Source organism: Cydia fagiglandana, chromosome 10 (genome assembly GCF_963556715.1).
Source record: "Cydia fagiglandana chromosome 10, ilCydFagi1.1, whole genome shotgun sequence".
Classification (NCBI taxonomy): domain Eukaryota; kingdom Metazoa; phylum Arthropoda; class Insecta; order Lepidoptera; family Tortricidae; genus Cydia; species Cydia fagiglandana.
In genome coordinates this window covers 602,894-629,695 of record NC_085941.1, presented here as the reverse complement: position 1 = coordinate 629,695, position 26,802 = coordinate 602,894, and the positions used below count along the sequence as shown (strand labels likewise).

Genomic DNA, 26,802 nt, shown 5'->3' with positions numbered 1-26,802 from the left:
CCATTGCTGATGACATAATACTATCCTTAAGAGGCTAGTTGTTTTTGGTTTCTGCAGTGTAGGCCTTAAAGAGGCGGTCCATTGCTTATAACATAGTACTATTCTTAAGATGCTAGTTTGTTCCTGGTATCTGCAGTGTAGGCCTTAAGAGGCGGTCCATTGTATGTGATATGAGATTATCCTTAAGAGGACCATTATTTCTACTACCGATAACTGTTTTATCTATATCGTACTATTTGTTGTTGACCTTGAGAGGTTGGCTTGAGACTTTGTTTACAAAAGGATATTTAAATGACCTTAAGACTGATGATCTCAAGGTTACCTTGAAAGGGTTGCTTGCACTAATACCTTCTAGAGATCGCTGGCGCAGTTCCGGATCCAGTAGACGTTGAGGTAGTGCCTGTTCAAAATGCCCAGTAGAACGAGTGCGTGCAATGGGCTCCGTGACAGCCTTATCGTGAAGGGCTGACTTCTACGGTCGTTGCCCCTACAAGGGCAGTGGTATTCTAGCCTGCATGTGGTATTTTAACACGGTAATGTTTTCTTTTTGTCCAATAATCAAATCTGTGGTTATCTGCCATTAGTCACGATGCTAGAAAGCGGTGACATGAAGTACCTACTTGATTACGTCGCCATTAAGGGTGATTATGTAATTTATTAACAATGTTGCTAAAGAGTGCTCATGAGTTCTGTCCAATCATAACTGCATCTTTCTCATGTATTTACAGAAGTATGTAGACCTTTTGACTGTGATGGTTATTACGGTATAATTTTATGGCTATCAAGCCGGACCTGTGATCAAAGGGTCTAACTGTGCCATTTGCGCATTAATATATCGTCGAAACCTTATCATGATTATTTTGAACAACATTGTGGTATGCTAATGCAAAGCCTATCGATGGCGCTAGGGTGAATTATAACACCTTGTTATATTAAGGAACTGAGGCTTTTCACATGTATGTTACAGAGTTTCGTGAATAAGAGTTTGTACTGTTTACATGTGCTGTATCGGAGGGCACCTATGCACATGCATGAGACGTGTCCCACGTTAGCCTCCCACCAGTTGAGGAGCCAACTCAACGGAGAAGCCAACCAGTAATGAACTGGTGGAGGCTACCGCCACCTGGTGAAGGCCCAGCTTGCTGCGACTGCGTTGGCTGCGGCAGTCTTCAGTGGCGGCCTTGATAACAGTGACCTGACGGGACGTAGGTCGGGTCAGAAGATGGCCGAGCTGAACGGCGAGATCATCCATCGGTGTTTGACATCACTACGATAACCGACAATGACACATCACTAGAGGTGGTCGTCCATCTTAGATTGGTTTTACGCGAGAGCGTCTTGGCATATTATTTTCAGATCTATACTCTCATATTTGTGATTCCCTAATAAATGTTGTTATAAAGTGGTGTCTGGTGTTTTTACTCTTACAATAGTTTGGTCATAAAGTACAGATCTGACGAGATTATGATTGTACGCAGACACAGCAGTTGCGATTTATGACACAATAATATTTAGATGACAATCTAATAACGTTTGTTCTGTCTTCACAAAAGCTTTTACAATTTTGTACATAGGGATATTAGCATTCTATTTGTTTTAGGTTTGTCTCGATATTAAATAGTGCTATCCCGATAGCATGCCAAAGGAGCTTTAGCGCTGATTTTAGTTAGCAGCGTGGAATGATGATGATAATGATTGATAAAAAATATCGTACTTTCTTCCCGGCTCCCAAACTATCTCCATACTAAAATGTCTAAATCGGTTCAGCGGTTTAAGCGACAGATATATTTACAATCCCATTTATAATATTAGTAGGGATTGTAATACATTTTTTTTATAATTAATCATAAGTTATTTATAAAAGTTAGAGTTATAATTGTGAAAGTTTGGATTTTAGTTGTAATACCTTTATACTAAAGCGGAGATTGAATTTTGATTAAATTACGTGATTACTTCAGTTCATACCGACCAGGATATGGACCGTGCTTACCTTTTGTATTGTTTTCGAGCTCCCGATATTCCGACGCAGTTAGACGGGTAACTGAAGATAGCGGGTGGGTGTCAAAGTTATATATGTCGGCGGCCGATCGTAAGATCAGGCAGATCGTAATGTTCCTGTGTATTGTTTTGATGATAGTCACATTAAACCAGTATATAGGTAAGATAGGTTCGTTAGGTTGCTTCAGATGCCCGAAGGGCAAATTGCCCAGAAATAGGAACAAAAAAATAAAAATAGAATAGGAACTCAGGGAACGAGTCAAAGATTTTCATGTTTCACGATATGCCTAGGAATTTCACGATATGCCTGTTCTTACGATCGGCCGCCGACATATAGACCACGATAGGTCTAACTTCATAATATAAGACTAGTGAAACTAACCGTGAATCATTCAAAACTGTTACTTAAGCACCAAATGCACGGTATAATGATGTTTCAAATTACCAAATTCTTACAAAATTAACGCAATACTTCCTCACATGCGTGCTAAGCTTAAAGTTTTAAGCTGTTGAAAAGTCGCTGTACTTTCCTTGCAGAGAATTAAGAACATGCTTCAAACATAGCGACAATAGAGCCGCGGAACAATTACGAGTCTAGACTCGACGTAGGTACCTGAGAGTCGAGAGAACCATTCACTAACAACATGACGGGGAATTTAAATCCTTGTTGGAAGTTTGAATTGAGAAATTAACTCAGTGCCGTAACATGTCATGTCGCTTTACTTTTTAGCACTTATTACCATAATGCTGAGTCTGTAGTTCTCCCAATGCAAATGCAAGTATAGCAAATGCAGGGCTCCCAAAGGACTGGACCCAACTAGAGCTTACGAATGTAGCGCTTGTGAACTTCAGACCAGTCCCAAGTTTAAGACTGCATCGACCATCCAGTGGCGCCCTCATTGGGGTTTTGTGTTTTCTAATAAACCAATTAAGTAATTAATCAAAAATCAGAAATCAGAAATCAGAAATATTTATTGTGTAAACTGTGTAGGTACAAGAACTATAACTAAGTACATTTTTTGATGAGTATCAACAGTTTATTACTATTGTTGTCTTACTGATTCCCCAAGTTTTCGCCTTAATCACATAGTTTTATTTTGCTTATTTATCGCTTTATCAACTAAACGGCAAATGGTGGCCACATTCCTCCTTTATAGTCCGTTTTTTTTAGCATTAGAAAGAACTTCGCAGAAGTAAGCTTGTGGTTTCAAATCCGACACTTATAGCGGTAATAATTTGAAGTAAATTATATGTATTGACCATGCTACATTAAATAATTCAATAATTATTAACAATAAAAATGCCTGATAAAAACTGCACGCTTGCTTCTGTGGAGTTCTTTCTAATGCTAAAAAAAACGAACTATAAAGCAACATCAAAAATGCGTTTTTCGTCAAAAGATTTAAGGCACTTACTTGCAATAATACAGTCTCCCCTCTCTCCCAGTATGCACGCTCCATCCCTCCTTCAGCTCCGCCTGTATCCTCTCCAGCGCCGCTTCATCTTCAACCGCCGTCCTCTTAAGCTTCGGACTCCCGAACTTAGGACTGGCGCCCAACGTGGGGCTCCCGAACTTGGCACCCAACGTGGGACTCGCGAACTTCGGGCTGGCCCTGGGGCTTGCATCGCTTAGGGGGGAGCGGGGGAGGCTGGGGCGGGGTGAGGGGTGGGGGGAGCTGGTGCCGCTGGGTCCAGGCGACGGGGAGGCCTGTTGCAGCAGCATTGTTCACGTCATCGCGCCATTGTGGGAGCTAGAAAGAAAGAAAGATATGTTATTGCTGTACCAATCATTTTATGTTATATATGTTTGTATGACCAATGAATTACGACTATATATGGTGACATAATAGTAGGCCCGTAACATTCATCAAAAAAATAATTTCGCGACTAAAACTGACAGATTTGGAAGTCAGTCTAGACTGCATGTTTTTTATTTGATGCTATAGAGCACTTCAAGTCTGCACACAAGTTCATGTGAACACATTAAAAAAAACCTCTAGAGATATTTGAGATTCAAATGCGTACTTTATGCACCAACATGTTGGGCTCAAACCATCGTAACGTAACGTAGATTCTCGTCAGATTTAATGATTATTTTTAGAACGATACGGCAAAAACGATACCAAATATATTTTCGAACATTTTTTCACATACGCTAGCCTAAAAATATTTCTATCAAACAACCGTCAAACTGCATACGGCACGAATTAAAAAAGAGAACGCAACGAGCTCCCTTTGAAATGGCAACACCGATTAAAGCTGGCAGCAAAAAGTCCGGCCGACGCCAAATTGCCACAAAAAAAAATAGCGTAATCGCTGGAACCGACCACTTACTTTTAAAACCTCATATTTATTTACAACTAGCGTTTAAATTTCAACTTTATAACAAAGATGAAAGGTTGACTTTTGTTTGTCGTGATTTAGAAAAGGACCTATTTGGGAAGTGGACGTTCGAAATATGAATGAGAATGCCGGTTTTCCATAGAGTTTTGTTTATTTGGCCCGTTTTTTTCGATAAAACGCGGATTAGGACGTCTTATGATACGATTGTGCAATCCGAAAATGGAACGCTTACGGAAGACGGATGGGGAAAGGATTATGGAGAAAAAGTTTTGTTTGGGTTCATTTTGACGACATCCTTGTAAATTGTAATAAAGATGGCTTAACTGCGAGTATGAGTCTTATAAAAAAGATCTATATAATTCTATGAAGCGTTGAATTATTTTTGTGTGTGTACATTTAAAGGACATTAAACATGTGGACATTGAAGATTGTGGTATAATAACTATTACTACCTATTCTACCTAAGATTTATTTTCTTTACTATGATTTACTGCCCATAGAAAATAGTATAAGGGACGCTCATTTGTTTCTTGCATTGAAAATTTATAGTAAATCCAGACTAGATTTAGAATAAAAGTAATTTAAGTTGTTTTGGAAAAATCCTATTGCACCTTATTAAAACATACGACACGGCCTTACGAATCCTAACTTATGAGTCTGTAACAACGGTCGTGTTCAATATTTTTGTACGTTTCGTCGTTTAAGATATCATTGTAGGTCGTCACCTGTACCCAATAAAAACTTCCTTTGACTAGATACTATACTACGAATAACGGAGCCAGGTAGTAGGTAATGAAAATGTTAAATGTAACAATAAACCATAGACCTAGGATTCGCTTGCGCTTGACAGACAGCTGAAGTGTGCGAAAGGGAAGCCATCACGTATATGAACATCCCATGAGTGCGAAAGAGTCAGACTACCAATGAGAAAACGTAACCACTTTTGAGTTTGACGACGGCCGCGGACGGCCAAGAGCGTATCACGGTAATTTTCAAATTGAAAAATATACACGGATTAGGACGAAAAGTATTAAATGAAGTAATTCAGTGAAGATGGTGTCTTGTAGTGTGCCGGATTGCAGTGTCACAAGGCCAAATAATCCAAGCAATTACTCATTTCAGAGGATTTATGATATTCCGAACGAAATTTTCATAACGATATTGTGTCAAATAAACAGCGTAAAAAGTGTAAGAAGCCAGTTTATACAGTTCATTATAAGTTTTTCTTCCGTTCCGTGCTAATATTTTATCATATTAGTCAATAATTTAGGATATTTTGTGTAAAAACATAAACTGTTCGTTTACGCTAGGGCTTGACAAAATGTTCATATGACAGTATCGATAACTTGTCGGTATATTAATAGCTATGTAATTATTTCTTCACAAGACATCATTAAGATATTAGTTTTTATAACCGACTTCAAATAATAACGATTGTTATACCTTTTTGAAGGTGTTCATGTTTAGCGTGTCATGATAACTTCACTTTGCAACACAGTAAGAGTTACATTAAGATAAGTCTGTAACGATTTTATTTATTTATTTATTTCTTTATTTCAAGGCGAGGTAACAAAATGTAAATTGGATACATGTGTCTTAATATATGCTAAACTTATAGTACTAAATTTACATTTCAATAACTACCAAGCACAACATTCATTAGAAATTATAATATTTAATACTTAACAATTAATTTATGAATCTTAAAATTAAGATGAGATCATGTACTTAACTAGGTATGTGATAATTTTATTACACTGTTTCTAAATCTATTACAACTTAAATGAAAAATGTCAACATCATTACAAATCTTATTGTAAGAAGTGCATATACGAGCCAGGGGACTATGTTGTGAAACATTATTTGAAGCATGTGGAACTAAAAACTGAGTTGGGTTACGGCATGGTTTAGGGTACACCCGGAATTGTATGTTACTAATAAGGTCAGAATCTATTTTATTGTGAATAATTTTATGCAGTAGTAATAATTCGTTAATATGTCTTTGATTTTGTAAACTATTAATTTTGAAATGGTGCAGTCTATTGTTATATGTGGGTAGTTTGTTTTTAAGGCGCAATTTAAATACTAGATGGCGTAAAAATTTTCTTTGAACAGACTCAATGCGATCTATGTGGGTGTTGTAGTGCGGTGACCATACTGCGGAACAGTATTCTAAAGAGCTTCTAATTAGGGTGCGGTAAATTATTAAAATACTTTTGGCATTCTTAAAAGGTTTTATGGTTCTAAAAATACATCCTAACAGTCTAAATGCTTTTTCGACTATATAGTTGTAGTGAGCTGTAAAGGAGAGTTTTGCGTCGAACCAAACACCGAGGTCTTTTATAACTGAGACACGATTTAGAGATGTATGATCTATGGTGTAGTCGAACACAATTGGGGTTTTGTTTTTAGTAAATGTAATAGCATTGCACTTTTTTACATTTAGTGTCATGTTATTTTCAGAGCACCACTCGTTCAACATAGAAATATCCTTTTGAAGTAATTGACAATCTTGAATACTATTTACTTTACTGAATATTTTTAGATCATCGGCGTATGCTAATGTGTTACATGTAATGTTATCTAACAAATCATTAATGAATATAAGAAACAAAAGAGGGCCTAGGTTGGATCCCTGTGGTACACCAGAACTAGCCGGGAACGGAGTAGAATAATAGCCACGGACTTTAACGAGTTGTGAGCGATTTCGAAGGTAACATTTTAGCCATCTAAGTAGTGATCCGTGCAGTCCAATGTGTTCGGCTTTAGTGTAAAGAATATTGTGATCTACTTTGTCAAATGCTTTAGCAAAGTCTGTGTAAATGGAATCTATTTGGGTACGAGTATTAAATGCGGAGCTAAGATATTCAGTGTAGCTTATAAGATTAGTGCTAGTTGATCGATTTTGCATAAAACCATGTTGTTTGGGACTGGCTATAAGTTTAAAGTGCGTGTAGATATGTTTATAAACTATACTTTCAAATATTTTTGACAAGCAACAAAGTACACTAATAGGTCTATAGTTTGTGACATCTGACTTATCACCTGCTTTGTGTATGGGAACTATTTTTGCAATCTTCCAATGAGCAGGGAAAACTCCTTCGGAAAGGGATTTGTTAAATAATATTAGTAAGGGTTCAACTATTGCCGACGAACATTGTTTAAAGAATATTGGAGGAATATTATCATTACCAGGACCCTTGTTTATGTCGATGTTTTTTAATTCTGCTTTAATTTCAGATTCTGTAATAATTATAGATGAGATATTGTTATTGGTACCAGGAAATTTAGGGGTATATGGGGTAGAGGTCGGTGTAGAGTAGACTGAGGAAAAATAATTGGCAAATAAGTTAGCTATATCAGTACCATTGCTTGCGTATGAATCATTAAGATGCATACGGCAAGGAATTCCGTCACTTGTATTTTTTAATTTTATGTATTGCCAGAATGCTTTAATATTCGTTTTTATGTTATTTTCAGTGCGATCAATATAGGTAGTAAAACAGTTATTAAGTGTAGTTTTAACTCTAGTTCGTAAGAGAGAAAAAGTGTCATAGTCGCGGGGATTTCCGTACTTTTTATACTTTTTATGGTATTTATCTTTCTCTTTAAACATGTGAATTAATGACTTGCTAAACCAGATAGGATACTGGGTGCTTTTATGTTTTCGCTTTGGGGTACATTTATCTATTATTTCCCATATAATTTTGTAAAATATGTCTAAAAATTCATCACAACTTAAGTGAGTGTACTGATCCCAATTTAGTGATTTTAACTGTTCTAAGCATTTTTCATAATCTGTCTTTCTGAATTGGTATTGTAGTGTAGGATTATCTTTTAATGGGCGTAATGGTATAATGGATAATTTAACTTCTATAGGCGGGTGGTGAGCATCAGGACGAGTAATAGCAGAAGCTTCTGTTATTGAACATGACATATCTGATTGTACCAATACTAGATCAAGAATACGGCTAAGGTGATTGGTTATTTGATTCAACTGAGTGAGGCAGGTTCGAGCGATAAAGTCTGCTAGGAGGGTGTTTCTAGTGTTTCCTATTGATGTAGATGGCGTGGAACAGTGAAGCATATGAGTAGTAAGTTCTGGCGTGTTAAAGTCACCGATTATAATGTTTTGATCATTTTGTGTAGAAAGAACATTGGATTCATATAAGTTATATACTCTAGATAAGTCATCGTTAGAAAGATAGGACGGTAAATATACTACGCATAAGTTAAGGTTCTGTTTCTTTAGTTTTATACGTATCCATATGTCTTCGATAATGTCAGATTGCCAGTTAATTATTTGTTCAGAAATCAATGATTTTTTAACAGCTATTAATACTCCGCCACCGTGGGTTTTATTAAATCTTTTAAAGAAGTCGGGTGATCGGTCTCTTCTATAAACAGTATAACGTGGGTCAATAAATTCTGACGATGAAATAGAATTATCGAGCCAGGTTTCACACAGACATATTAAATCATAATCATAGGTTAAAATAGACTTGTATATATGCAATACTTTAGATCTCATACCTCGTATGTTTTGATAGTAAATACTAATACTGTTTGGAGAACTAGCCATAATATGAGTAAATAAAGATATTATTACTAACAAAAATTGCACTTTACTGAAGAGAATCCAGTGTCTGTTGGGTTTTGACGATTATATATCTTGAGTTATCGTCTTTACGCATAAATACTGATCCGTTTCTGACCCAGACGTATTTGTAAGAGAGTTCCGTAGCTTTCTTCCTCGCAGCCCAATGAAGAGTCTTATTCACCGGGGACAGATGCTCGGACACGTAGATAGGCACGGCGGGACCCCCGATGCCCAGTACTGACGAGTTGAGCTTCTGGTCCCTGGCCTTGGTCTTGTTGAAGCGCCCGACAGCCGACAGTAACTCGTCGCGGCAGCGTGTGCTGCGTAGTTTAGCGATGATAGTACGGGGCTTCTTGTTTTCCTTATTTTGACTGGCGACTCTGGTGCAGTGAAGGATATCGACGTCCGACATGCTGCAGGAGACTACCTCTGCGATGTGTTGTATTGTGTTTACTAGGTTCTCATTCTTGTCCTCGGGTATTCCTTGTATTTCTACATTGCAATCTCTCATATGCTGTTCTATTTGGTTGAGACGGTCTGTAAGGCCAGTAATCGTTGAAAGAAGCTCGTTGCGCTCACTGTTTAAAGTTTTTATATCATTATTTAAGGTCGTCATGGTGGGGTGAATATCATCGTATTGGTTGCTCATGAATGAAACAGAATCTTGCAACTTTTTCAGCTCTTCTTTAATAGGTGTTAGCTCTGCTTCAAGATGTTGGCGCAGAATTATTGGTAGCTCAGCGCGCAGGGCTTCCCTTACCTCATTTCTGATCATGGCTGAGAAGTCTGTATTCTCAAATGCTTTTTTAGGTGTGCCTGTGCGGTCGTGATTTGGTTGCTTGGTGCAGTTTTCGTATGTCCAGTTCGTTTTGTTTGTTTTCTTGTAGACTGCTGCAGTCACATTGACACAAAGGAAATGGAATAGTGAATCGCAACGAGTGCATATGAGCTTTTCTGCGGGCTTCACTGGCCTTTCACATTCACTACAGGTGTTAGACATATTGTAAATTATTAGGATAACAAGATCTTATATTCGCAAAAATAACGTCGTCGTTCAACAGTGCTAGTCAAAATTCGCGGAATTCACTCGGAGTTTCTAGGAAGTGGCCGTGGCGAACATCGAGTCCAAAAGAGCGTAAGCGCTGCAGGATTTCATACATCGTACGCGTTAATTTCAAACGGTCACTAGTATAGCGCGCGCTTTTGTATTGTCTTTTGTTTTCTGCAAATTGTACTTCAGGGCGACTTCTATTTGCACTTACACTAACTAATACACAAGCACTGTCTTATAAGGATTGTTTTGATATAAAATTCAAGTTCATCAATTCACTTTACACCAGTTAAAACTATTTTTGAAACGGAGAGGTAATGATAACGCGCGCGCGCGCGCGCTCCGTGAAGTTAAATTCTGATTCTGATGATTAAATTCTGATTTCGCGCGCGCGCTCCGTGAAGTTAAATTCTGATTCTGATGATTAAATTCTGATTTTGATGGCAAACGCAGTGCAATTGTTATTTATACGTCATAATGTCGTAGAATTTTAATGTTTAAAATAACACATTTGAAAAAGTAGTCGATAAAGCAATCAAACATCGACAGATTAGTAATATGTTGTAACATGACATCACTATTTTTGATCTCACATAGACAATTTACGCACACACTTGCATTTCATTTTTGGTCACACTTTTGAAGATTGAGAGTTGTTCTTTGTCATATAATTCTTTGCAATAAACTTCAGAAAACAGAACAGTTGCTAGTGCCGTGCAAGTGACATTTAACGTTTGTTGCGACATTGTAGGTACAAAAGTTCTCGACATTTTCGTGAACCAATTTTGTAGCCTTTTACATTTTATACATCTCATACCTAGGTACAGTCAAAGGAGCATTCCACGGACTGTCCCGTACAAACGCATTCTATTTCCTGTGTTGCGACTTTTTTTTGGGCATTTAAAGCAGGCGATTATTTTTCTGCCCATATTTTTGACCATTTGTCATTGAAAAGGAAACTCTTATACCTGAAAATCTTCAGAAAATTCGCGTTTGTACGGGACAAACGGTAGACAATTTCATGGAATGCTCCCAAAGAATTTAATTTCAAACCCATTTTGTACCTTGTCACAGGGACAATCAATGAGTTTCGCTGGAGACCTCATGCTATTATCACTGTGACAAGGTAGGCTCATTGCGTTAGTTTTCGTCCGGCTCTAGTTTTCGTCCACATGACGAAATTTGAATATAAACCTTCATTGCTCCACAAATTTGGACTTGCAATTTGCAATTCAACAATTGCAATCCTTAATATTATCTAAACAATTCATCTATCTGCATAAAAATTATATTTCGCAGGTAGCAAATTAAAAATTAAATGTTAATTTGCTAATCCGTCAAGTGGACGGAAACTGACATTGGATGGTAAACTGATGCAATTACCCTACAAAATGGATAATAAACTAAAACTTTCGACCGTACTATATGTGTTGTTAGTTGTTAGTAATATATTATAGTAAATTAAGTTGTTATGTTATGGCAATGTTTTTCGTCCCTTGACGATGCCGTCTGATGACGCAGTCGCATTAAATAAATAAATATGTAAACAGACAAATTAGTTTCGAGATCTCAGAAATAATTGTATACTTAAGCCCACTGGCACCATTCCACTAACCCGGGGTTAACCGGTTAGACCTGAAGTTACCATGGTTACCAGTACAATTTGACACTGGATTGACGGTTAAACCGCTTAACCCTGGGTTATTCAGTATGATATAGTCGCACCAAACAAAGTCTGCAGCGGATTTGATAGCCCACGCAGCGTAAGTGTTATGTGTTATGTATACGTCATAATTTCATAGAAGTTTGACGTTTAAAATGACACTTGCACTGCGTGGGCTATCAAAATCGCTGCAGACTTTTTACGGTCTGACTATACGTACATACCACTCACAGAGGATAACAGTGGAAATACACCAGTGTAAGACCCGACTGTCATATTTTTTGTCATTATAAGATTGAGCAAAGTAAGATTGACAGGGTTTTTCCTAATGGGCTGCATATCTCAATTAAAACAAGAACAAAAACTGTATAATATTGTTTGAAAACTCGGCCACGTTTTCCTCCGCCATTGTGCCTTAATCTCTTTGTCTGATTCTGCCGGCTCCACAGTTTTTATTGTTCTGTTCAGGCCGTTTCATTGCGAGGTAAGGGCGAGAAAGAGATGCCTATAGTTCAGTCTCTAGATAAATTTTATTGAAATAACCATGAAGTTTTCTTACCATATCATCTTTTTACGGTTAGAGTATAGCGATTTTAAAGAAATAAATAAGACATGTAAAAAGTATAAAATAGGCTGATATAAATAAGATATTATAATCCGTTTCAATAGTTTTATTTCATGAGTAACTATCGCGGTAACCGAAGACAATATTATAAAATACGAGTAGGCTAATTAATTTTTTTAAATCCACATTTGGATGGAAAGTTTGGACCAAATCCATGTGGGTGGAGACGAAGGAATAAAAAAAATAAAGATTACGACTTATTTTCGGTAGCAGGGTTACTGTGTGTAAAAATGTGGGTCTTGTGTAAAGGTATCATCCATTAATTACATCACACAAATCTTCGATTTTTAGGCACAATGAGTAACCTCTGCGTAACTTACTTTCTATACACCTCGCTCGCACTAATATGCCAGTCCGAGCGAGATGCATCGAAAGTTACGCAGACGCTAGCGAATACGTCGGTGTCATGTCAGTGACAAGCTCGTGGTAAGGCTACTAACGGACACCTCTGTGGGATCCTATCTCATCGCATAATAATTGATTGTCATAATGTAATGTTACGCATAAATATCTTTCCGCATATTTTTTCTCCAGCTGAAACAGAAAGTATTTTCGAAAATATTTTGCATAGGTTGTGTAGAATAGGGTAGGTTAGGTTAGCTTAGGTTTGTGTTATAATTTTTCAGAAATGTTAATATTTCCAGCACAATAACAATTATGCGAAATGAGTTTTATGCGTAATATTACATTAGGACAATCAATTATTATGCGACCCAATATGGACCCCACATCTGTAGGTACATATATCGCTAGAAAATCCACAGAAAAAGTAAAAGAGGAAAATTAAAAAGTTGTACAAATCGGAGTGTGGGTTTACTGTGTGGGAAAACTGGGATTTTCTCGCGCATTTATAATCCTGTTAAGGCGGCTTTTCTGCCAGAGCTCCGTGAAGGTTCTTTAGGTACACAGGATTTTAATGATAGCTATAGATAGATAGACCAATTTAGACATAAATTGAAATAAATTTATAATATACAGGACAGGGCTATTTCTTTACTAAATAACTTTGTACTGCCTTTCATGTGCCATAAATTTGTGTTTAGTGTTTTGTACAATAAAAAGTTTATACATACATACATACATTATATTTCTGTTTATAATTTATAATAAGTACATTAAAAATTCAAAATTTAATAAAATAACTTGATATGAATGGCAGTTTATAAAACTAGTTACTTACTTACTAATCTTAGCAATAAACTTAACATTCTATTCTGTCAAAAACAAGCCATAGTAAAATAAGATAAAATTTATTTGTACACTTACACTTCACATTTACTTTTGTGAGACAATGTCAATAAACTAACCTTGAAAACAATTGACAATCATCAATGATAATTATCCCTTAAATCTGTTGTCTAATCATTTCCAAAAGGACGTAACCAACACTAATATTCCTTCATTTTCCACCCTTTTTACAGCCAACGTATTATCTACAACACCAATATTCAATACATTACTGTAAGTAAATATGCACTTTATCCCATTGGGATAGAGTTGTAAATTGCATAGACATGTGTTAACCCCTCTACTGCCTGAAGTGTGACGTGCCAACAATATATTAAGCGGCAAAATTACCCAGAAACCTATTACGGGCAGCGTGACATAAATAATTCACTGAAATGTACCTAAAATAATGTAAACAGTATGCTAACATTACATTTTTTTGTCCTTTGACTGGGTCAAAGTTGAGAAATGGCAAAATATAAAAAACTTAATATTAGAAGATAAAATATCCGTTTTTGCATTCAATAGATTTCTATTGTAATTTAAATGTAATTAAATGAATTTTACGCAGAAACACCCTTTTAAGTTTACGCTACGCGAGAACCTACATTAAAATGTACGTAAAAAATACAATTATAATAAAATTTAGAAAAACTTAAATGCTGGTCGCAATTTTCGTACTTTATTAGCATAAGAAGTGGAAATAATTATACACTTAGCGTCGGTTGCACCAAACTGTTAGTATCGTTAAAGAGTTCGCTAAATTTTTATGTGTGGAAAGTTTCATAGTAAAGCGCCGGGGCGGGCGCGCCGGCTGAGGATGATCAGTCTGTCAACTGTGGTTGGTGCAACTGGCCCTTCTGGCGTTATTAATGAACGTCAGTCGAATCTAACAATCCCTTGATAATTGTTTGGGTCTATCCATTTCCATCTCCCACAACAACAACAGTAGTTGAAGCCTATTCGAACGTACACTTGACATCAAAACAATATCTAAATTATATCAAAGTTAGAGTTAGACCAAGAAAAGTCTGCAGCGACTTTGATAGCCCACGGAGTGCAAGTGTTATTTATACGTCATAATTTCAAACAAATTTGAGGTTTAAAATGAAACTTACACTGCGTGGGCTATCAAAATCGCTGCAGACTTTTCTCGGTCTGACTCTACCATTTGCGTGTTTATTTCGCTGTATGAAGAAACCGACGAAATATAACAGAATTATGCTAAGTTTTATTAATATGGACCCCCTTCTAGGAATCTAGTGCTTTTCAGTTTAGGCAGCTAGATATTAGTTAAAATACTGGTTCTTTTCACTGTGACAAAACGTAACAGTAACGTCGACACGCCAGTATTAACAAATTAGGAGAATGCCCCGAAAGGGGAATAGAAGGGGTATGGAGGGCTCGACATACCTGTTAATAAGGACTTTTAATTCCGCTGATAAATAAAAGGGCACACACAAATTAGGAGGAATATCCGAAAAGGGGGAATGGAAGGGGTAACAAGGGCTGAACATAGCTGTTAATAAGGACTTTTAAATGTGCTGTTAATAAATAAAGAAGCATACACAAATTAGGAGGAATATCCGTAAAGGGAAAGGGGGAATAGTGGGGGTATCGAAGGCTCAACGTACCTGTTAATAAAGACTTTTAAATGTGCTGTTAATAAATAGGGGGAACATACAAATTAGGAGGAATATCCGAAAAGGGGGAATAGAGGGGGTATCGACGGCTCAACAGAGCTGTTAATAAAGACTTTTAAATGTGCTGTTAATAAAAAAATAAGTTCAAAAACTAAAACCCGACTACTGCAAATCGCGCTCTAAAAAGTATGAAACAAGATAGAATTCTTATCTACAATTATCAAGCAGGAAATATTATAAATGTTACCATTTTTTTATATAAAAATACAACGTCAGAGATTCAGAGGATCACCGTGGTCGTATGCCACGATTATAAACTTAAAAGTAAAGTGGCATACGACCACGGCTATCCTCTGAATCTCTGTCGTTGTATTTTTTATATAAAAAAAATGGTAACATTTATAATATTTCCTGCTTGATAATTGTAGATAAGAATTCTATCTTGTTTCATACTTTTTAGAGCGCGATTTGCAGTAGTCGGGTTTTAGTTTTTGAACTTATTTTTTATTTAATTAATTTTGGGGTCATGATTTCGTTACTAACTTTTTGAAGTCACTTTATATTACTTTTGCGCGGGCGTCCTCAGTACAGAAATGTACGCAGAGCGCCGCCTATATCGGGCTACGCCCGACTCCTTTAGTGCCTATGAGGGCGCCGATGGCGGCCGTCTTTGGAACGCGTACGTCGGGCTACGCCCGACACATTTAGTATGAGGGCGCCCAAGGCGCCCGGTTTTGGAACGCGTATGTCGGGCTACGCCCGACTCTTTTAGTATGAGGGCGCCGAAGGCGCCCGGCTTTGGAACGCGTATGTCGGGCTACGCCCGACGCTTTTAGTATGAGGGCGCCTTCGGCGCCCGGCTTTGGAACGCGTATGTCGGGCTACGCCCGACTCTTTTAGTATGAGGGCGCCGAAGGCGCCCGGCTTTCGAACGCGTACGTCGGGCTCCGCCCGACTCTTTTAGTATGAGGGCGCCGAAGGCGCCCGGCTTTGGAACGCGTACGTTGGGCTACGCCCGACACTTTTAGTATGAGGGCGCCGAAGGCGCCCGGCTTTGGAACGCGTATGTCGGGCTACGCCCGACTCTTTTAGGATGAGGGCGCCGAAGGCGCCCGGCTTTCGAACGCGTACGTCGGGCTCCTCCCGACTCTTTTAGTATGAGGGCGCCGAAGGCGCCCGGCTTTGGAACGCGTACTTACGTCGGGCTACGCCCGACGCTTTTAGTATGAGGGCGCCTTGGGCGCCCGGCTTTCGAACGCGTACGTCGGGCTCCGCCCGACTCTTTTAGTATGAGGGCGCCGAAGGCGCTCGGCTTTGGAACGCGTACGTTGGGCTACGCCCGACACTTTTAGTATGAGGGCGCCGAAGGCGCCCGGCTTTGGAACGCGTATGTCGGGCTCCGCCCGACTCTTTTAGTATGAGGGCGCCGAAGGCGCCCGGCTTTCGAACGCGTACGTCGGGCTCCGCCCGACTCTTTTAGTATGAGGGCGCCGAAGGCGCCCGGCTTTGGAACGCGTACGTTGGGCTACGCCCGACACTTTTAGTATGAGGGCGCCGAAGGCGTCCGGCTTTCGAACGCGTACGTCGGGCTCCGCCCCAGTCTTTTAGTATGAAGGCGCCTTCGGCGCCCGGCTTTGGAACGCGTACGTCGGGCTCCGCCCCAGTCTTTTAGTATGAAGGCGCCTTCGGCGCCCGGCTTTGGAACACGTACGTCGGGCTACGCCCGACACTTTTAGTATGAGGGCGCCTTCGGCGCCCGGCTTTGCAACGCGTACGTCGGGCTCCGCCCGACTCTTTTAGTATGAGGACGCCGAAGGCGCCCGGCTCTGGAACGCGTACGTCGGGCTACGCCCGACAATTTTAGTACGAGGGCGCCGAAGGCGCCCGGCTTCGGAACACGTACGTATCTTGTAAAAAAATTGACTGTTTCATACATTTTGGCTCATCAGGACTTCTATACCTGTTCACGTTATAAAATGTTGCAGGACATTAAAAAAACACCATGTATAGCGGCCAAACAAATTTCTTTTGCAAAAACCTTCTTGTATCGCCGTAGTCGAGTAACACGCGGATAGAATCCAGAGCGTTTGTAGATTCATAGTTCGAATCACCTAACCGATAAATTAATGTTTTATCTGGCGCATGCAAGCAAAGCCGGGTGCAAAAGCTAACAATATTTATATATTTGAAATGTGCTAATTGAGCTCTTTCCAATGATGTATAACACATCATCATTACTTAATTTTAGTTTTTTGGTTCGTGACTTTATGACCTCTAGAGGGCGCAATGTTCATTTTTTTGTGATGCCATATAGCCTATAACCAGCGGACGATTAAGACGATTCGAATGACACATCGTTTGTTAAATTATAATAAGTAGATAGAAGTTATGAGGGAACAGATGAACATACATACATACATACCCACATACATACCGGTCAAAATCATAACCCTCCTTTTGCGTTGCCGTAGTCGGGTAAATAGGGGGCACACACAAATTAGGATGAATATCCGGAAAGGGGGAATAGAGGGGGTATCGACGGCTCAACGTAGCTGTTAATAATAGTACATTACTACAGAGGCCGGGACGAAAGGGGTTGCCGGCCGAAGACATATAGACGGCCGAGCGAAGCGAGGCCGGATAGGTCTGAGCGCGGGCAACCCCATTTCCCGCCGAGGTATGTATAGTGCTTTTCTCAAACATGCAATGAAATAAATAAAATAAAAAATCCACGAAACCCAAGTTTTATTTATAGAAAAAACTAAAAGTAAACTACACCCAAAATATAACCAACACGTACCTATATCATTATCACGCGTATGTTTTACACGAGTCGTGTATTTTTACTACCCGTATATTTTCATGTATCTTTGATTTTTTCGCCTTGTATCCGTCTGACTGTCGTTTTCGTCACATAAGTTTACATAGTCTTTCATATTGATATCATGTTTCACATACATCGTTGTTTTATGCATGGAGTAAATAAGTATAATTTCCACAGTGTTGACGAATTTGTAGTTACATTCATTTAAAATATGCCACAAAACTGTTTCTAATAAACTGCAAGCCATTTTTCTTAGTTTCTCAAATAATAAAATTGCCATAAGCAACCATATACATAGGTACTTCGTCTTTGACTTGGCGGCAGAGGCAGCAAGTTATTTAAAATCAATTCTGCTTACGCTGCCAATTCCAACACCTAGTTACGATTACAATTAATATTAATTTCATTATTTCGTTGGGACTCATATTAAAGTCAAAAAATCACCAACGCACCATAAATCCAATAAAACAGAATGAATATTTTTCAACTTTACCTCCATAACAATTTAAAAAATATAACTACGCGTGTTTGAGTAGACCGTTTTACCGCTAACGTTTAGATGAAATATTTTAAATGTTTTTATTTGTGTAGTTAAATTTATAATTTAAAATTATAAAATTATAGAATGTATTAGTTATTAAGTTTATGTTGATTTTATACAAATAAAACTGCAAATTATAGCAAACATTGTTGTTTGTTTTTTTTTTATAGGCGTAGTGGCAGAGTGTCATTACGAACCATAAAGCAAATACTGCCTCTAGTTTTTTTTTTAATGGATGAATGCCACGATGCTGTGTCACAAATATCTGTGAAATTAAAATTAAAAAAGAGGACTTTGCCGGCCTAGGCCTGCAAGATGTGTATGAAATTCCATTAACGACCTTTTGTCCTAGCCGCACCTGAAACGTCATACTTCGCAGCCTATTATAAGGAACATAACATCAATATTTCATTGCATGTTTGAGAAAAGACTTTTAAATGTGCTGTTAATAAATAGGGGAACACACAAATTAGGAGGAATATCCGAAAAGGGGGAATAGAGGGCTCAACATAGCTGTTAATAAGGACAATTAACTCTGCTGTTAATAAATATAAGGGCACACATAAATAAGGAGAAAGTTTCAGGGGAAATAGAAGGGTTATCGAGTTTAGGGGCAACATATCTGTTAATTTAACTTTTAATATGTAAATAAAAATCACATAATTAGTAACACGCAAATTAATAAAATGCTTAGGGCTCAACACACCTGTTAAATGGGGGTCATTAAATTTTTAATATACATAATTATTTAGTGGTGGCCGAGTGGATACGACGTCTGACTTTCAATCCAGAGGTCGCGGGTTCAAATCCTGGCTCGTAGTCGTACCAATGAATTTTTCGGAACTTATGTACGAAATATCATTTGATATTTACCACTAGCTTTTCGGTGAAGGAAAACATCGTGAGGAAACCTGCATACATCTGCGAAGAAATTCAAAGGTGTATGTGAAGTCCCCAATCCGCATTGGGCTAGCGTGGGGACTATAGCCCAAGCCCTCTCGCGCATGAGAGGAGGCCTGTGCTCAGCAGTGGGACGTATAAAGGCTGAAATGATGATGATGATGACATAATTATTTAATATGTCTAAGAACATGGCGCTTTTTTATCATTGATCTAGACACGCGGCAGCGTGTCAAGCCAAGTTCAAGCAAAGGAACTGGCTAGCCAGCGCCAAGTGTAATATTACACGAACCACTTGGTGCCACTTTTGACCCTTCTATAACTCAAAACATCTTTAACGTAAACACATAAAACTACGTGTGTTTAATTATATCCATAAGGACATCTAGAAGCCCAAATTTCATGAAGCTAGCTCAAACGGTTATAAAGATATGAAGGTCAAAAAGTCGTAAATTTTAAGACTGACTGACATACCTATAGTACCTAAACCTAACCTACTTCCAGATGACCTAGAAGGATGAAATTTGGAATCCAGCTCAGTTATTGTGTGAAAGCGTAGGAAAAAATCTTAAAATTAAAAAAAGTTATAAAATAGGGGGGGTCCCCATACAAAAAAAACATTTTTTATTGTGACTGACATATAAGTACCTAAACCTAACCTACTTCCAGATGACCTAGAAGGATGAAATTTGGAATCCAGCTCAGTTATTGTGTGAAAGCGTAGGAAAAAATCTAAAAATTAAAAAAAGTTATAAAATAGGGGGGGTCCCCATACAAAAAACCATTTTTTATTGTGACTGACATATAAGTACCTAAACCTAACCTACTTCCAGATGACCTAGAAGGATGAAATTTGGAATCCAGCTCGGTTATTGTGTGTAAGCGTAGGAAAAAATCTAAAAACAAAAAAAAGTTAATAAATAGGGGGGGTTCCCATACAAATTTCTTTTTTATTGTGACTGACATATAGTACCTAAACCTAACCTACTTCCAGATGACCTAGAAGGATGAAATTTGGAATCCAGCTCGGTAATTGTGTGTAAGCGTAGGAAAAAATCTAAAAATAAAAAAAGTTAAAAAATAGGGGGGGTCCCCATACAAAAAACCTGTAATACGCGCTAAACAACCGGCCAACGGTGTGTCGTTGGCGGCGCGCGGCACCACATAATTAATACAAAGAACAGAAGTAAAAAACATGCAGCGGAAACACAAGAAAAAACATTAAATCTCAATACCTGCCTAGTTTTCTTTACAAAAAGTATTGATATCCCATCAAAAACATAAATGTAAAAAAAGGAGAGCCAAGTTCAATACAAAAATTATGCTTGGCTGTGGGGTTCGCCGCAAAAAGAATGGAGATTTAAATGAGTGCCAAGTTCTATGCAAAATCCAAATATGTATTTATAGGAACAAAATAACATTATAAACAAGTATTAAACTCTATTTCTTTGCTTTATTGGATACCTATAACAATTGCTGTTATTTAAAAAAAATGTGAGATCTTAAAGTAGGTTAGATTTGGCTTGGCCAGTTTTTATCAGAATTACAAAATATATATGTTGAATAACTTTATAAAATGACTGATGTAATGAAAACTGGCCAAGTCAAATCTAACCTGCTTTAAGATCTCGCATTTTTTTTAAATAACAGCAATTGTTATAGGTATCCAATAAAGCAAAGAAATAGAGTTTAATACTTGTTTATAATGTTATTTTGTTCCTATAAATACATATTTGGATTTTGCATAGAACTTGGCACTCATTTAAATCTCCATTCTTTTTGCGGCGAACCCCACAGCCAAGCATAATTTTTGTATTGAACTTGGCTCTCCTTTTTTTACATTTATGTTTTTGATGGGATTTTCATGACTGATGGGGATTATTGAAAATTTTAAATCAGTCTTTGGTTAGAAACTTTTTATTAGATTCATTGTTCAACTTTAGTTAAAGCAACAAAGAGACAGTTCTTTACAGCACCTATCTACAGTAAACAACAACAAATTATTTGTCAATCGAGGCCAGTCGTTAAGCCGCGTGTACACTGTACTTACAGTTTGTCAACGACAATTTAAGTGAATGACATTTCATTGTCACTATTATGTAATCTACAGGCGACAGTCTAAATAAAATCCATAATGGATTTGAAATGTACAAGATCGCCTATCAAATAAGTACAAAAAGTTCAACCAAACTCGGAATAAAGTCATTGGAAGTACCTATTGAATTCAGAAATAATTTGTTACTGCGTTATTTGTTTAAATAAATTGTAAAGAGGCCCACAGATTACCAGTTGGTAGGACGATATCAGCCTGTGAGTTAATAGCAAAAGGTGACAGTTCCGAACAACTGACAGGCTGATATCGTCCGGCGAACTGGTAATCTGTGGGCTAACAGTAGGTACTTATATATTCCAAGATATAAGCATCCACCGTATCTCCTGAATAGATCTCACGTTTCCTAACCATACGTTTTCATACATTCAAGCGGCCGTTAAAGGCCGCTATGGAACTCACAGTAGTAACATTTATTTTTGTCTGCAGTGTGCCTTTTTCGAATAAATGAATTCATTTACGTGAGCACTTTCCTTTTACACATTTCTCTCTATATCTGTACCTTTTTTTGATTGATTGTTTATTTTGATTGATTATCTTATCTAGGTCGCCATGGCTACTACGGCGAGCTATGACTCAATTGTCCTCAACTCAACAGTCCCCTCTTTTGTCTATTGATCTCCTCGATTACTCAAGCTTTTGATGACAATGAGAGCTTCGAAACCAGCTGTTAGGGGTCATCCATTAATTACGTCACACCAATTTCTAGGTTTTTTGACCCCTCCCCCCCCCCCCTTGTCACACTTGGTCACATTTGGCAAACCCCTCCCCCCCCTAGTGTGACGTCACATTTTTTCTACGAAATCGCCAAATCGAATTAAGTAAGTACCTAAGTATTATTAATATTTTATCAAAATATTTTTGACGATATAAATATTAGTAATTTTATAACCCAAAACTGCTTAGGAAAGAAAATTAAACGATTAAAAACTATTTTCGTTATAAAAACTTGTTATTTAAATGTACAGCGAACTAAATAATTTAAATAAATTTTCGGTTACTGATGAAGTTAAAGTGACGTCAAAAGTTTGTGTCTCCCCCCTCCCCCACGTCACAATATGTCACATTTTCTTGACCCCCTCCCTCCCCCTAAACGTGTGACGTAATTAATGGATGACCCCTTATCGTATTATGCTTTTATTTTATTTATCTATGGTCCTTTTGACGAGAAACTGTGTAAAGTCATACATTTTAACGGTTCTCGGTTCTTTTTAGGGTTCCGTACCTCAAATGGAAAAACGGAACCCTTATAGGATCACTCGTGCGTCTGTCTGTCTGTCCGTCTGTCACAGCCTATTTTCTCGGAAACTACTGGACCAATTAATTTGATTTTGAAGTTTGGTACACATATGTAAATTAGTGACCCAAAGATGGACATGTTTTTTTTATAATTTTAAAATACATAGGCTTGAAGTTAATTAAGACAATAGCCAAAAAATGACCCCCCCCCCCTTTATCTTCGAAACTACTGGGCCTAAAATTTTGAAAAAAATACGCAAAATAGTTCTTTGCCTGTAGATGACAGGAAAACCTATTAGAAATGTGCAGTCAAGCGTGAGTCGGACTTAAGTACGGAACCCTAGAAACGCGAGTCCGACTCGCACTTGGCCGGTTTTATTTAAATTAGATTTGGTAAAGTGGGGGTCTTGTGAAGTCAGTTTTATTGAAGGATACTCTTACATATTAACTTTAAACACAATTATTTACCTAATTAAAACAAAAACATTGTTCTATCCACTCTGCCATTAAGATTAGGAAAACAGCCGTATAATTAAAAGAAACCGTCAATTTTCCTTCATTCTTCAACATAATAAGACCTCTAAACTTATTAAAGACGCCAGACGAAAATTGTTACTTCACACCGGTCATTCACCCGCATTAGCAGAACTGCTCTAACTCTCTAATCGCTCGCATTCTGTCCCTTTCACTCGCGTGTTACTGGCAGGCATTGTTTAACGCCTATGAAATATCAGCGGATATATTTCACAAGCGCTTATCTTTACTCTAATCTACTTTTAATTGCGACTCTACTCGGTTGTTAGAAGGTTTATATTTGAATGGAGGTTGGATTTGATTGATGTTTTGCTAAAGATAGCCTATGATATTGTTTTCCGACAGGTAATCTCTGTACTATGGATGTGTGTGTGAAAATGCGAATATTCGAAATTCGGTTTTGAGTGATGAAGTGCCAAATTGGGAAGTTAACGTTTTGCACGGATTTGGAACGCAAATCGGGAAATGCGTGATTTGAATATCGATTTATGTGACGGTTTCGTATTTGTTTTGCTTACATGCTAAGTTACATCGTAATCGTAAAGCTTTTTAAGCTTAATTTAATTTACTTTAAATTAAACAGAACATTATCATTTAAGATAATAATATTGGACTCCTCGTCCTTGCCCACTTAATAGCTACCTACTTTTAACTACATATATCATAACATCAGCCCTTCATCGCCCACTGCTGAGCATAGGCCTCTCTTCTAGAACGCCATTGTCCCGGTCCTGAGCTAATCTAATCCAGAAGTGACCCGCAATTATCCGGAAGGATGTCGTCCACCCAACACAACTACATAGGTAAGTAGTAAAGCATATGCCAGACGGCAGACAACCACAGTTTCTGCAAGATGACCTTGGCAGAAGCGAGGTAGAAGCGCGGCTGTCTACATGGTTTACAACAAGTGCTTTGCCAATGGTATGCTACATGGCTTTAAACCACTGTTTTTCTACCAAGGTCATCCTGCAGAAACTGTGGTTGTCTGCCGTCTGGCACATGCTTTGCTTAAGTACGCAGAATGTTTTCATATGGAAATGGTTCCCTCTGAACTTCTTGCGTTGTCCGCATACTGCGAATCGAGTTTGTCTGCTTTGGAACTTAGAAACAACTTAGGAACTTGATCACACCTGTGTGTAGTGGACAGAGCAGCTGTTTTACTCTGCAGATCACATATTATCAAAACGTGTAAAAACCCCGTATTCTTGTGTTTGTTTATGCAAATAAGATGAGTCAACGCGTGGGCTAAGGTCAGCCGGTTACAACACTTAATTCACAACAAAGTTTCTTATGGGCATATCCAATTACGTGTATGTGACCCGTATACTGATCTATGCATACGCATAATTGGGTAGGTAAAGTTTTTTGAAGATAGGCAAATTATATTTTTTTCCGATAGTATTCATTACAGCAATCACGGAAATGCAGCTCTTTTATTTTTATTTCATTTTATTGATTAAATATAATTTTTTAAATGATCGATATGACGTTTGTGAGGTGGAATGGCAGATCCCAATAATTCCTTTGCGCGTCGTAAATGGTACGAGATAGAAAAAAAAACGATGTCAACTGTCAGTGTCACTTAGCTCTCATTCCCGAAAAATAACGGACAAGCCTCATGTTACCTTGCGAATTGCTATTAATGTTATCATTGAGATTTTCGACGACCTCAGCACGACCCACGGACTTCTGATTCCCCACGACATCTGCGCGTATTTGGACAAAGATTGAATTTACTTTCGATAACTTGGCACTGCATAATTATTGGACAACGTTTTCTTCCCCACCCCTACACGACGGCCCCTGCGCTGACCCTTGGACAGAGTTTTGCAAGAAAAATAAGCGAGTTCATACGAGATTGCGAGCAGATTCTACAAATTTGAAATTATTATCATAACAGTGATAAGCACAATGCCGTTGAATTAGAGGAGCAATGGCCGTACAGGAGTACGTATCCGTGAAATACATAGGTACATAAAACTATCTTCACTTGTGTTTTGATTTTTATTATTAAATTGCCATGAGCTGTTAAGTTCGTAAACAAGAAATCGGTCTAATTTTTTCTAACAATTTCAACCATCTGTTAGTTTTGTGTGGTTATCCTCATTTTATGAATGTTGTTCTTATTTTCAGGTGGATGTAAACATTCATTGGCGGTATTATACTGATGGCTAATTAGAACCATTGAGCCATGACATACTTCCTTGCAGTGTTATTCGGCTAAGCCTCGAGCATCCTGTGAATCTGAAGGATATAATTATTTCCATAAAAAAGAGCAATCGAATTAGGACCAAGATATCCCGAGAATCTAAAGACATTTTATAAAAAATGCAATAAAATGAAAATGGGAGACTCTCTTATTTTAACAATGTTACAAGATCATGACAATGTTATGGTCTATACTTATTAAAATTTTAAAACCAACATGTCTTTATCTTTGACTTGAAAATGTACAAATGATTTGGGTTAAGTTTTATGAAATGCAACTTATGCTAAAAATCTATTATTATTATATGTCAAATTATCGTGAACTCGATGTTGCTTAAGGCGTATCCAGATTAGTCAATTTTTCGCCAATCTGATTAAATTGCCCGATCGAATCGGGACGTGCGGACGCAAACGCCAATTTGGCTCGCCGAATTCAACCGCCGATAATGACCGATAAAATGAGGTGCGGACACAAGAACACCAATTTGTGGGCCTAGTATTTTCGTTATGGGGCATTTTTTCAATTTAAATGTCTCTAATATCACCATAAATCTAAAATTGGAGATTGACGCCAATTTCATTTCTGATCAAATCGACCGATTTTATCAGTCCCGTCTGGATACCGCTTTAGCACCGCGAAAGGGCGCTGCGCGGTGCGCCCGGATTGACGCATGCGCGTACCGTATGCTTAGTATCTATGGTAATATAATTTTAAAAAATATGCAAATAAAAGGCGGCAAAGTTTATTCGTTGTGCAATACTCAATAAGTTACCGCTTGTTATTTTAATACTCGTAATAAACAAAATGAGTTCAAGTGACGAAAACGACCTGGAATAGACGGCACACCGCCTCATTTGAAAGCAGAAACAAACTTAATAATGAATAACTAGCTTCCTGCTAAGTCCAGGGACAAATACAACAGGACTTACGACATGCTCATGCTGTGGAAGGACACAAGAAGGACAGCCAAAACGCAAGAAACACCTATTCTGAAAATGGTTTTTAGCGTATTTCTGTGACCAAGTGAAAACTAAAAAGCCATCTACATTTAATATAAACTAAGAATATGCGTTGTTTTTTTAATTGTATTCGCGTCACTTTACCCCTATTAAATACGCTTTACTAAATTGAATTTGTTTTATTTCCTCACATAATTTGAGAATAGTGCTTACTATGTATACCTCAATGGAAGCAAAAATGTAGTATTTTTGCGAGTTGATACACTTGCTACTTGTGTATAGTGGCAAATGTATTAAACCCGCAATCAACACTAATCAATATGTAAACAGGCCCCA

At 37.9% G+C, this 26,802-nt stretch overlaps 2 protein-coding genes across 2 annotated transcripts in view; both read right to left on the bottom strand.

Annotated features, from left to right (window-relative positions):
• Positions 1-26,802, bottom strand: part of LOC134668152 (uncharacterized) — a 358,722-nt gene that overhangs the window by 214,227 nt on the left and 117,693 nt on the right. The window contains exon 2 of the mRNA XM_063525670.1: positions 3,414-3,749. Coding sequence (XP_063381740.1) covers positions 3,414-3,721 — 308 coding nt within the window. The 5' untranslated portion in view covers positions 3,722-3,749. The remainder of the gene's footprint in view (positions 1-3,413; positions 3,750-26,802) is intronic.
• Positions 8,967-9,941, bottom strand: LOC134668055 (uncharacterized). The gene has a single exon (XM_063525502.1). It carries the CDS (start codon positions 9,939-9,941, stop codon positions 8,967-8,969), a length of 975 nt encoding a protein of 324 aa, XP_063381572.1.